This window comes from Molothrus aeneus, chromosome 3, assembly GCF_037042795.1.
Source record: "Molothrus aeneus isolate 106 chromosome 3, BPBGC_Maene_1.0, whole genome shotgun sequence".
In the NCBI taxonomy this organism is placed as follows: domain Eukaryota; kingdom Metazoa; phylum Chordata; class Aves; order Passeriformes; family Icteridae; genus Molothrus; species Molothrus aeneus.
The window spans coordinates 77,810,292-77,823,107 of record NC_089648.1 but is presented as its reverse complement, the minus strand read 5'-3'; the positions used below and the strand labels follow the sequence as shown (position 1 = coordinate 77,823,107).

The following is a 12,816-nucleotide window of genomic DNA, read 5'->3' as shown; positions in this document are numbered from 1 at the left end:
TCCCATTGCCCTCATCTAATCCTACAACCATGGAAGAAACCTACACAGTCACCTTCAGATGCTGAAGTTGTTCTCTGGGGGAAAATATAAAGCCTTCTACATATAAAGCCCAACTAAAATTGGCATTTAAGATCTAACTTGTTCCTGACTGTGGCTCCAATCATCTTTGTGAGCAGGATCCACAGAGTTTCAAGGGCACAAAGTACACAAAAATAGACTCTGCTGATTTTCTTCAGACCAGCAGAGCTACCTCAGAAGTAAAATAGAAGGAAAAACCCCAGTGTCTTGTTCTGATTCTTTATAAATATTTTTAAAGATTCTTTTTATTCCTCACTAATTGTATCTTCCAGAGAAAATGATGTCTTTGGTTTAAAACATTAGCAACAGCAATTGGGGCAGGAATGTTCTGACACATACAGTCTCTAATTACATTGCCAATTTCAAAGCAGGGAATGCACCTTTTTTCCCTACCCTCTCTGTTTAAAGCAGAATTTATTTGCATTTAACCCCCTCCCTGGTGTATGGTGTGCCATACTGTCAGGAAATCAAAGATGTAAAGAGTCTTGTCTATCAGCGCAGACCAAAATTTCAGCTTGTTCCCACAGCAGTTAAGACAGTGCTCTGACAGAAACAGTCTATGGATTTGATAACTTTCACTTTCTAGAATCATTGAATCATGGATAGTTTGGGTTGAAAGGGTCCTTTAAAGGTCACATAGTCCAACCACCTGCCACAAGCTCTGAACATCTTCAACTAGATCAGACTGTTCAGAGCCCCATCCAACCTGACCTGAATGATTCCAGAGATGGGGCATCCACCACCTCTCTGGGCAACCTGAGCCAGTGTTTTATCACACTCATTGTAAATAACTTCCTTATATATAATCTAAATCAGCTCTCTTTCTGTTTAAAACCATTATCCCTTGTCCTATTTCCACAGGCCCTGCTCAAATGTTTGTCCCTATCTTTCTGCCTCTGTCCCACCTTGCTCTTCTGAGACATTGTCCTTGTCTCATCTATTCTGATTTTGGGACCTACCACAGCACATACATTGGGAATGCATATGAAGCTATGGAACGGCAGAAATCTTACACAGCTTTCAGTGTGTTCCTGCATCCTCATGCCACTTTGGGAAATTATTTGGTCACCAGGAAGTGGGTTTGTGAAAAGCATACAGCAGATCTGATTTCCCAAGCAGAGCACCCTGCTAGACTTTGGCCTCTGAGCAGAGCAGAAACCATGGTCTGCTCTGCCCAGCCACCATTAGGGGCCAGGGCAGCAGCTCTGAGAGCCAGGGAGTTCTAACACCTACACAGCCGCTTCCTCTTACCCCAGAATGACAGACTCCTTCCCCTCAACAGCACCCAAACCAACAGGCAACAGTAAGCCAGGTAGTGCTTTGTCATTGTCACAATAAATATACAGCCAGCATCATCTCAGCACAGGTAAAGTTCCTCCAGGGCCAGCGAGAGTGTCTTGCACCAAAGCAGCAGGGTCAACCCCGTTGTTTTGGAAGCTGTGTAGATGGAAAAGACAAGGTGGAACAAAAAGCCCGAAGACAATGAATTGAAAAAAATTATTCAGTAAGAGTTCAAAGCCTGCATGTGGGATGAAAGCTGGCTTATGCTTAATAATTCTAAGAAATGATTCAGTAATACTTCATCCTGTGCAATAGGTTCTCAATAATGAATGCAAACAGCATCCATGAGAGCCAATAAAAATTATGTACCAGTCATCAGATTAGCTTTCTCTGCCTTTGGGTAGTTATGTATCCAAGTAAGAACCTTCAACTGGGAGAAAAGTCCTTCTCAATGATCACATGCTAGTTTATTTCACCTGAGATACAGGTCTGTTGTTGAGGGATTTGGAGCATGGCACCACAGCTCACTCACATGTTACCACTGCTTCTCCAGCTAAAACACGTGAGATCCCATTGACAGATTTCCCTCTTTGAATGCTTGAAATCCATATGCGAAACAGTGTTCAAAGAAAACTGAATAGCTTTCAAATTTCTTGCTTTGAGGCATTTGCATCATCTGATTTAGAATCTGTCTGCAGTGCCCCAGAATAGTTACTGTCCCTTGTATATTTATGTCCTTCTGCCTTAGGGCTTAATACTCCTTTCTCTGAACCCAGTGCCAACTTTACTTTTATAGACCCTTAATATTTATGGAAGAAAGCTAAATCTCCTGTGTTTTGAAAGTTTTGATTCTATTGCTTTTCAGCTTGGTGGTGAGGAACACTGCCTAGGATCCACTGCCTGTGGAGCCTGTGGTACCTTGCTGAAATATTGAAGATATTTCTGGATATACCAGCTTTAAAATGCATTGACATACAGAAGGCTTTCAAAAAAGGGCAGGAAGATTGCTCAGAGAATGCACAGTAGAGGGAAGGCTGGAGGCATAGATGCTGCCAAAATCTTGGGACAGCCTTGTCCTGGGGATTTGTGAGCTGTGTTCAGAGATTCAAGCACACTTGAACTCTGAGCAAACACGCAGGCCAGTCCCAATTCTTGTCTTAGCCAAGAAGCAGAAAATTGGACCTGTGGGAGTAACACAAGCTCATAAAGTAGAACTTGGTTGACTGTACAAGCACCATACACAAAAACAGCTCCTTAAGCCCATCTAGGTCATCTGTCTGTTTTGTATCTTGAAGTTAGTTGTAGATGCCCTAAAATGCATTACTCAATACAGTGAGCTAGATGAAGTGATACATGAAGTAAGCCAGAAGTAGAGGTGTCCCAAATTCAGAAGCTCCAAGGCTTCCTGTGATTAAGAAATCATTTCCACTTTGCTCCTCTTTGTTACTTATCACCAAATTTCAACTACACTAGGGGAAAAAAGCATTGACAATAATTTTCATTCCTACTATTTCCACTTAGTGCCAAAATTGTTTGGCTGTTAAAACTTAACAGCTAAAGACAGACTGAAAAAATGAAGAGGTTGTCTATGAGTGGCTGGTTGACCCCAGGTGGACACCAGGTGCTCCAAAGCTCCTCTATCACTGCCCTCCTCAGCTGGACAGGGAAGAGAAAAAATAACTAGAGGTGTCAAAAGCATGCCTACATAGGAGAGAAGATTAAAAGGGTTCAGGCAGCCCAGCACTTTACCCCTTGTGATCAGATAGTGCCCAAATATCTAAGCCACAATAATTTCAAATGTTGCAGGGGAGGGGGAGCAGCAGAATCAGAAAAAAAGTTTTAAAGACTTTACATTACCTGACCACCTGTACCAGCCTTGCCATGCTGGCTGGAGGAATCCAGTTTTTAAAAGACCCTGAAGTGCAAGAAACCACACCAGGTCAGTACAGAACTACACCTTCTAAGAGAAAACAGCAATAAAATTAAACACTGAAAGTTTTCACTGAAAACCCTAAATCAGAGCAGATTAATTTCAGCTCTTGAAAATTTGACATTTACATTGATAAGCTCTTTTTTTAATTGGAACATGTTTTGAGAGAAACATTTGGCCAAATCTAAAATGATTTTCCATTCCAGCTGCTTTACTGACTGCCTTACTAAACAGTGACTTTTTCCAAGTTATTTCTTTCTGTGAGAAACTCCTTCAGTGTCATGGGAAGTGGCCTCTTTGAAGGAAAGATCTTTGATTCTCCAGATCTTCAGAGGCAAGGGAAAACAGTGTGTCATAACTGACAACAGAGGTCAATTATTTTCTGTGATAAAGAGGAAGCATGTAAACATCACTAAAGGCCAAGGCAGACATCCACTTTTGAGCATTACTTTCTAGAAATCATTTCAGTAGACATCATGTACACATCATTTAAGAAGTGAAAGAGATCCTCTGGAGGGAAGAAGCCACCTGCCTTGTTTGGTCATTTCATCCTGTAGCACCCTGAGGTGTTATCTCTACTTGAGAGTAAATCCTCCTTGCTTTGGTCACATTACACACCCAGCATATCCTGGCAGCCATGCCCTCACATCTATCCCAAAAGCCATCACAGAAGCAAGCTTTTGTTCCCACCACTCCAGGGATGACAAGCATTTCTTGAATACCTGACTCAAATTGTGCCTCACCTTTGCAGAAATTTCCATCTTCTTCCTGTTTTTAACTGGAACCTTTCACGGTTTGGGAGATGGAATTACAGGAATAAAGGATAGTTACCTTTGCATTCTCCTGGAGTAACTGCCTCTAAAGTTACCAATCATTCTAATGTCTTCCCTTAGTACCTAAGTTGCATATGGGTGACACCAGTCCCCAACTACAGGCACATGTGAGATGTTACACAATGTTCTTGGTTGTGTCTGTACTTGTAAACTGAACAGCGTCAGGCCTCGTCCTAACAACTGGAGAATGATCATCTACACTCCTCTTCTTCTAGTGTTACTTGAATTGCAGCAATGCAGTTACCATGGCATTGTGCAAAAGTGATTTGTTGAAACCTGCCTAAAATATCTCCGATAGAGGATATTTATTTGCTGTGGAGATCTGTTTAAAATATTGCCTCATTTTCAGTGCAACAGTGTCATAGTCCCATTGGGCAATCTACAATTTACATCTGGGAAAGGAGAAAAAGTACCTATGATGAAACTTCCCTTTTGATTCAGTTTACAAGAATATCAGCAGAACCCCAACAGACAAGATAATTACTTTTCACAACACTGTCACTTGCATAAGATGATTAAATCCTCACAGGTAGGCATGTGGTCTTTTATGACCCATGCTGTATGTACTCCACTTGTGGCATATTATAAAGGTTAAAAAACAGAAGAAAATGTGTTTACAGAAGAAATGCTGATATGTGGAAAGGATATAATATTCATGTTTGAAATCAGAAAATATATTATTCAGTTGCTTTTGAATGCTAAACGTTTTGTGTAATTGTACATAATGTACAATTGTATATATGTATATAATGTATACAATATACATGTATATACAATGTACATGTATATAATATACATTGCAATTATACTAATGCTGCAGGTAAAATTCTTTAAAAAAAATCTAAAACACACCAGTCCCAGTCAAATCACCCAGACCTTAGTGAAGGAGAGCTAGCACAGCAGTACACATACACACAGAGCAGAAGTGGATTTTGGGGGGGTTTAAAGCAACACTACTGCCTATTGCCAGTAACATGTACAGGAGTATGCACCAGCTCTCTGAGTCCCCTCTGGTGCCACAGCTCTCTGTATCTCCAAGCTGACAGAAATCCTTTCTCCTCAAGATGTACCCAAACACAGCCAGTCTACGATTACCATTCTAGTGCTCATTCTCAAATCTGTGCTGTAGCTGTACAAATTTGTACCAGAGATCCTGATATTAACAGAAAAAAGTGGTGTAGAGAGAGGCACTCCAGAAGAAAGAGCCAGATGTTCAAACAAGATAATAAGTAGGAGAGAGAGAAAGCAGCTTTGGCAGAAACTGCTGTAGGGAAGGGAAGGGTGGTTCCAGGAATTGGGAGTATAAATTCTGATTAGGGCTGGGCTGGTATTTCCCACTTCAACTGCCTAGTTTTCTCTTTAATGAGGAAATGGAATTTTAACTTTTGCCCCCACTCAATGAAGAATTAACTGGGAACAAGGACTTGCCTTCATGATTAAGCTGACCCAAATCTCTATAGGTAAGCATAACCCCACTGAATGAGAGCATTTCAACTTGTACCTGATCTTACTACAAAATTATTGTTCTTCAACTCTAATTAAATAATTTATCAAAGGAAGTGCAGTGATCAATCCTTTTCAAAGAGTAAGATAAAAATTTCTCCTTTCTGAACATGCTCAAGGTGGATCTTCTCTTCTTCTATGCTCCTTAGTCTAAAACACTAAACAAAGAACAGAAGATGGAGATCTTGAAAAACAGTCAGCAACAGGCAGACACAATTCTGAATTTACACTAATATAGATGGTTTGGTTGTTGTGGTTTTCATTCACTTGTTCAAAAACTACTTATTTTAGCTCTGCTGATACATGAATGAAAACCAGTCTGTACCAGGGGACACTCACAAGTACTTTGTATGGAAAGCCACTTACAGGACAAACACAAAGTAACATGTCACTTTATCAATAGAAACTTGCAACTACAGCCCATGTGGATCCTCCCATCAAGGATCTGTGTCAAATTAAAAAACAAAGGAGAGCCACTAATTTGATCACAGGGTTGGAACATCTCTTATGAAGCGAGGCTAAGAACTGGGGCTGTTGAGCCTGGAGACAGAAGGGTTTGGGTGATTTTAGATCCCCTTGCTCTAGCTAAAGAAGGCCTTCCAGAGAGCTGCAGAGGGACTTTGCACATGGGCATGTACTGAGTGTAGAGATAGGACAAGGGAGAATGGCCTTAAACTGAAAGGGGGTGGGTTTAGGTTAGATATTAGGAAGAAATTCTTTACTGTGAGGGTGGTGAGGCACTGGCACAAGGTTGCCCAGAGCATATGTGGACTCCCCATCCCTGGCACTGCTCAGGGCAAGGCTGGATAGGGCCCTGAGCAACTTGGTTTGGTGGAAAGTGTCTCTGCCCATGGCAGGGGGCTTGGAACAAGATCATCTTTAAGGTCCCTTCCACCCCAAATGAAACAATGATTCTATGACCTAGAGATCCTTTAAAATTCAGGAATTCCTTTTCTTCCAGTTGTGTAAACTATAAGTGGTGCTAAATCTTATTATTTTCTGCAGGTTTTACTATAAATTGTTCATTTTGGTGACAGAACTATTTCATTTTCAACACAAAGAGCCAGTTGTTGAGTAAAATGGGCTTTGAAATGCAGAGATAATGATCAAGAGGTAAAATTTATTAATAGATTTATGTGCTTTCATTCAGTTTAAAATCCCCATACTTCTCAAGATCAGACAAAATATATTAGCTATGGACACATGCCAAAAGAAGTACTTAATCTTTAAGAAAGAGATAAAAAGATAAAACTAGTGAGTGATTCAGTGGAAGGATGAGACAAAGGGGAAAAATTACTCCAGTCAATTAATGATACACGTTTCCTCCTTATGCCCTACAACATTCATAGAGTAATCAGGCTGGAGAGGTCCTCTAAAGTTCATTAAACCATTCCTCTTCCTCAGGGAAGGTTCCACTACACCTGAAGGTACACAGACATCTATACCTGCAGATGTTTAATCCAACATCACAAGTCTTTTTGTGGCCATTGCACAACCTCCCCAGGCAAGGAGCTGCACTGCTTCACTGTATTCCTGCATCTGCTTTCTTCCTCGAATTAAATTATATTTCCCATTTTCAAACCTGGAAACATGAACAACACAAATTTAAAAGGCTGCTGCAAAACAAGATGGAGTAATCTGAAAACTATTTCATTCTCTCTCACAACTCTCCCTGAAGCCTGACAATCTCAAACCTGCTTTAAACTCCACACATAAACCTCACGAGTACAAAAATGTGCATATACCTTTTACACACACTTGCTATGTATGCAGGGTAATATTTTAAAATCAAGTTTCTTTAGTTCAGATATTAAAAACAAGCAGTGTGGGGTACAGTAAATTTTTTTCAGCTTTGTTTAAATTGGTAGATGCTCTTCATTTCAGACAATATACCAGCTACAAGAACACAGAATGATTCTTGGCTTGGTAACACAATTTTGGAAAGAACATTAGATAATTAGTTTTGGTTCAATGGTTGTTGAATTAGTAATAGCCTAACTGATATAAATCATATTACCTGTGGAGTAAAAAAGTACTGAAGTACAGATGAGACATCAGACGTAGGTCATTCCTTTATCTCACCAGCATTTCATTCACATTTAACCACTATCTGTACATTTATTTACAGTGAGTTTTTAACACTGATTCTCACCACTGAGTTCTCACACATATGAAACAATCATACATGGTTTTCCATGAGGCTACAACATCTGATTACACTTTACCTTAGAGTATGAACCTTAAATGTCACAAAGGATCCCACCAGCTGCTCAGCTTCTAGGAAATTCTGGATAAAGACTGATTCCTGCAGTACGGAAAATGAAGTAACTGTGGACTGAAAAGCGTTAATGAAACCCAGGCTGACACTTAAAAAATGCCTTCTTTGGTTGCATGATGAAGTTAATTCATTTGCAATGATGTTGCATTAATGCACCAGCTTCTACTGAAACTTCCAATCTTCCCCAGAGAGCTGTTCAAGAACAACTTTAACAGGTAATCTGCTTAATCAATCTCAGCAATCTAAACATGTGTCATGCCAGGTGCCTATGTGAACAGTGATGTGGATTGAGAACTGGTTGAATGGCAGATCCCAGGGGGTCATAAGCAGTGGCACAGGGTCTAGTTGGAGGCCTGTCACTAGTGGTGTCCCCCAAGGTTTAATATTGTTTAACTTATTAATCAATGACTTGGATGAAGGGGCAGAAGCCTCCTCAGCAAGTTCCCTGCTGACACAAAGCTGGGAGGAGCAGCCAATACCCCAGAGGGCTCTGCAGCCCTTCAGAAGAACCTCAGTGGGTTTGAGAGTGGGGCAGAGAGGAACAGTTTCAAATTTAACAAAGGCAAATGCAGGGCCCTGCACCTGGGCAGGAATAACCCTGGGTACCAGCACAGGCTGGGGCTGGCCTGCTGGGAAGCAGCTCTGTGGAGAAGGACCTGGGGGACAACAAGCTGTCCATGAGCTGGCAGTGCCCTTGTGGCCAAGAAGGACAAAGGTGTCCTGGGAGTGCTTTAGGAAGATCATTGCCAGCAGGTCAAAGGAGGTGTTTAAAGTGTATCCCAACTTCCTCTGAGGTGAAATAAACAGCATGCTAAGGGCAGTTTACATATGCCTTCCATCTAATAGTACAAAGCACACTCCTTTAATCATATAGGCTTCAACCTAAATACATGATCAATACTATCACAATACTTACATTATGAATGTAAGTGCGTGAAAAGCAAAACACTGACTTAAACCAGTCCATCAGAAGAATCTCAAAACACAAGAAATAAAGTCATTTTAAGCTGAAAGTTAACCATTTCAAACTCAGTGCATTACCACCCTGCAGATCAACCACATTTAGTTTTTTACTGCTCTTGACAGCCCACAAAATCATTGTAAAATACAGATGCCTTTAACCATAAATGCAGCTCTAGATCAGTATAATGGGATTTAGACCCACCATGAGAAGGAGCAAACTCTGCCAAATTCCTGCTCTTAAAATGCCAGTTCTGTCCACTCAGTCCCCAACTCTCCCTTGTTATCAACCACGATAGAGGCCAGTTTCCACTGTTAACCTTTCCACATTCCTATACCCCTGTGTATGATGTAAGCACACCCAAATTGCACACCGATCGTTTCTAAGAGATAACATAATGCTCCAGGGGGAAGATACAAAAATAAAAAGCATGAGAAACTTATGGACAATGCAGAAATTTGACAGCTAGAGGTAAAAAACTAGGTATTGAGAGACTCATCATTTAGTTGAATGCAAGGGCAGAGGTGATGAATACAATGTAAGTTTTTAAAGATGAAAACATCAAGCGAAAAGTGCCTTTGTAAACTAAAGGCAGCAACATAATTAAAACCATGAATTAAAGCAGGTAAAATTAAGTCAGAAAGGAAAAAAAAATTATCCATGTGGCTAACTTTTCTACCATCTAACAACAAACAAACAAAAAAAAAAATCAGGCTATGAGAAACCAAGGCTTTTTACTGAAGTAATTGCAAATATTCTATAAATACCATCCAAGAAACCTGACCAGATTAATACCTCTCTGGTTTATAAAACAAAATACTTAAGAACCTATGAGTCTCTTAAAAAGATTTACAGTTACAGGGAGATTCACTGATTTTAGCTGAACCAAAGTTCAGGTTTTTTTATCTAGCAAAAAGGTAATTTATAAGGCTTTTAAAAAGCAATAAAAAGGTTCCTTTAGGATCAAAGGTAAAAACTAATTTATTTGCTAAATAATGACCTACTTAGGTTCAAGGGTTTTTTAAAGTTATTTAACTAAACTCTTTTTTTGAAGCACAGGAGACTACTGGCATGGTCTTAAAGTGCTTGTTATATGAAGATAAACCACTTGATCTATGTTGAAACATGGCTGGCTTTCCAAAACAGAAACATCAGGATCAGGTTTTGTACTTAGAAATTCTAAGTTAATAGGAGTGCCCTTCTGAGCTTCCTCTTTGTACAGTGGTGTGGCAAGAGAGGTTTCCTTACAGAATGAATCAGAGGAACCCAAATCAGGCATTCTCAATTGTCCCAACAACCATTTGTACCATTTGCTACTAAAGGCAACCCAAGAATATAAAGCCAAAGTCAGTTTTTGAAAAATACAACTGTGTGTCATCCTTCAAGAATCAGAAAAATTTGTTGTGTCCTTGTAAAGATAAGCTTTTAGACAAAACAACTTACCTTTGATCCTTTATCTAAGCAGTCACAAAGATTTCAGAAACCAAAACTCACAGCTCTTAAGTTAAATAAAAGACAGGCAGCCTTGTTGTATACACAAATTCTTATATAGAAAACATCCAGGGTTACACAATAACCAATTGCTGGTGATTTCTGAACAAATACAGTTCAAAATGGACCATATTCATAGCATCCTTTGGTCAGTACTTTAACTTACATGAACTTTTCAATAAGTAACACAAGGCTTAGGAGGTTCTGGTTTTGTGTTTACCAATGAATCAAAATACAAATCCATTGGTACTGTGTCCCAATTCAAAAAAGCCCCTTTTTCAAATGAAAATGAGGTAAAAGGTTTCTTAAGAAAGCCCAACATAAATCAATGAAATAGTCGTCCTCTTCCACGTCTGCTCTTGAGATGACTGGCAGAGCGCCGGAGGGTTTTCCTCTCCTGACGATGTCGTTTCTCAGCTTCCTGCTGTTTCCTTTGCTGCTCTGACTGGAATATTAAAACAAAAATAGACTCAGGTTCCTGTAAATCTATACATCACCCTAATTGTCCCAGTATCAATATATCAAGTCAGAATTCCATTAAGTTAATCTGGAAATGTTATAGTTAGTTGCCTCATGCTATCTTGTGTCAGATTGTAACTGTTAATTCTAGATATCCCTTAGGCATTATCATTCCAAGCTTTTCAAAGCAAATGTTTAACATAATAGATATAAAAAAACCAGTGAATCATGTATTTCAGATTAAAAAAACAATGCTTGACAATACACTCCATAATTTATGTTTAAATACCCTTAAGAACATTGATCCAAATTTGTGGTTACTTAGTATCTACTTTGGTTAACTAGTGTTTTCAAGTGTAATCACAGAATCACAAAGTAGAATAAGCTGAGTTGGAAGGGACTCACAAGTATCACTGAATCCAACCCGTGGCCCTACAGGAATCTCCCTGGCCAGAACCACACTATGTGCCCAAGAGTATTGTCCAAATGCTTCTTGAAATCTGTCAGGCTTAATACTGCACAATTTAATTTTAAAAAGACAGAACAATTAGTTAAATTTGCTGAAGCATACATGTTTCCTAAAACATGTTCTTAGGAGTTCTTGAAAGTGTTTGATAGACTGTATGCAATTCTAGAAGGACTTTCTACATAGAAGTAATTCTAAATCTCTGCTCCTGTGGCACATGATCTAGTAATGTTTCTTCCCTTAATTAAAAACATGCTGGAAAATATTCTGATGTACCATGTAGATGAAATGGTTCTTAGAGCCACGGACTATTATTTTCTTTGGAAGACTAAAGCTTGTCTTTCAACTGTGCAGAAACTGTAACTAGCAGATGAACTAGCCAAGCTCAGGAAACTGTCCATGTCAAAAAGCACTCCAGTAATTTGAGCAATTTCAAGCAGCCCAGGATTAACTGCACTGAGAGTGTGACAGAATTACCACTGTGGATGCAGCTGCATCCCCACTGCACCTCATTCTGTAACCAGCATCATTCACATCAGCTTATCTCCCCCAGTCTCCCATTCACACACCACCTAAACTGAGCTAGAGGTTTGCTTGCATGGACAGCATGTTGGCTAAGGTGAGATACAAACCAGTTTAACAAATATAGCAATCAACCCATACTGGTATCAAGGCAGAAAAAGCTACTGGTTTTTAGACTTTGATGAAATTTATGAATTTCCATTTTCACTGCAAGTAGAGCAACAAGAAACCCACTATTTGAAAATACAGGTAGTTTCTCCCTGTCTCCAGACCTCTTCTGAAAGAGTCTTGATGAATCTTGCTTAAGTTCATGTTGACAGCTACTCATAGTATACTGAAACTGAATGACCTTGATCTGCATCAGAAATTTTAAGGTTTGGGGTTTTTAAAGGTCTTCCATAGTGTCCCAGCAGTGTAAGTACTTTGGTATTTTAGAAATCACACTATTTTGTTAGATCTATTTGCTATTGATATTGAAAAATAAGCTGCCACACTGTAGGAACCATATTCCAATTCCCTGAAAACTAAACTGTGAAATATCAATGACAAATAGTTGACACTGGATGTGTCACTGGTAGCTGGGCATCAGGGGGCTGCCAACATACCACACCTGCAGAAGCCAAATTCAGCCTCAGTTCCACTGACTTAGGAGTTGAAGTGACACTGACTCCATGGAAGGACGATTCTCTCCCCTACTAAATCTTTCCACCTACTCCTAAATACACCTGCCCTTTGAGGAAAGGGCATCACAAAGCAGAAGCTGACATTTCAAGTGACATTAAAATCCCTTTTATGTCTTGTTAATTCTAACTCTTCATCCTCTGAAAAGGAGTGCCAAGACTGCACAGCGTGACTTCCTCCTAGCTCTCCCTGGCTCATTCCTTAGGACTTCAGAAGATATACACAAAGTCTGTTTATTTAAGAGAAGACTTGTTAAGTCTTACTTTGTTATTCTTTTAATAGGAGAAAATATCTTCACTGCAGATGCACTATTTTTCTTTAAATTAGATTTTT

General features: G+C 39.6%; 1 protein-coding gene across 2 annotated transcripts in view; it reads right to left on the bottom strand.

The window, feature by feature from the left end:
* Positions 1-6,725: 6,725 nt before the first annotated feature.
* Positions 6,726-12,816, bottom strand: part of NOL10 (nucleolar protein 10) — a 53,044-nt gene continuing 46,953 nt past the window's right edge. The window contains exons 21-22 of one of the 2 annotated variants that reach the window (XR_010783391.1): positions 7,851-10,800; positions 6,726-7,207 (exon numbers count right to left, since the gene is read on the bottom strand). Coding sequence is in view for 1 of the 2 variants with exons in the window: in XM_066547216.1 (XP_066403313.1) it covers positions 10,681-10,800 (120 nt within the window). In the remaining variant the exon portion in view is untranslated. Of the gene's footprint in view, positions 10,801-12,816 lie in introns of both variants that reach the window. The other variant, XM_066547216.1, reaches the window with a different exon arrangement.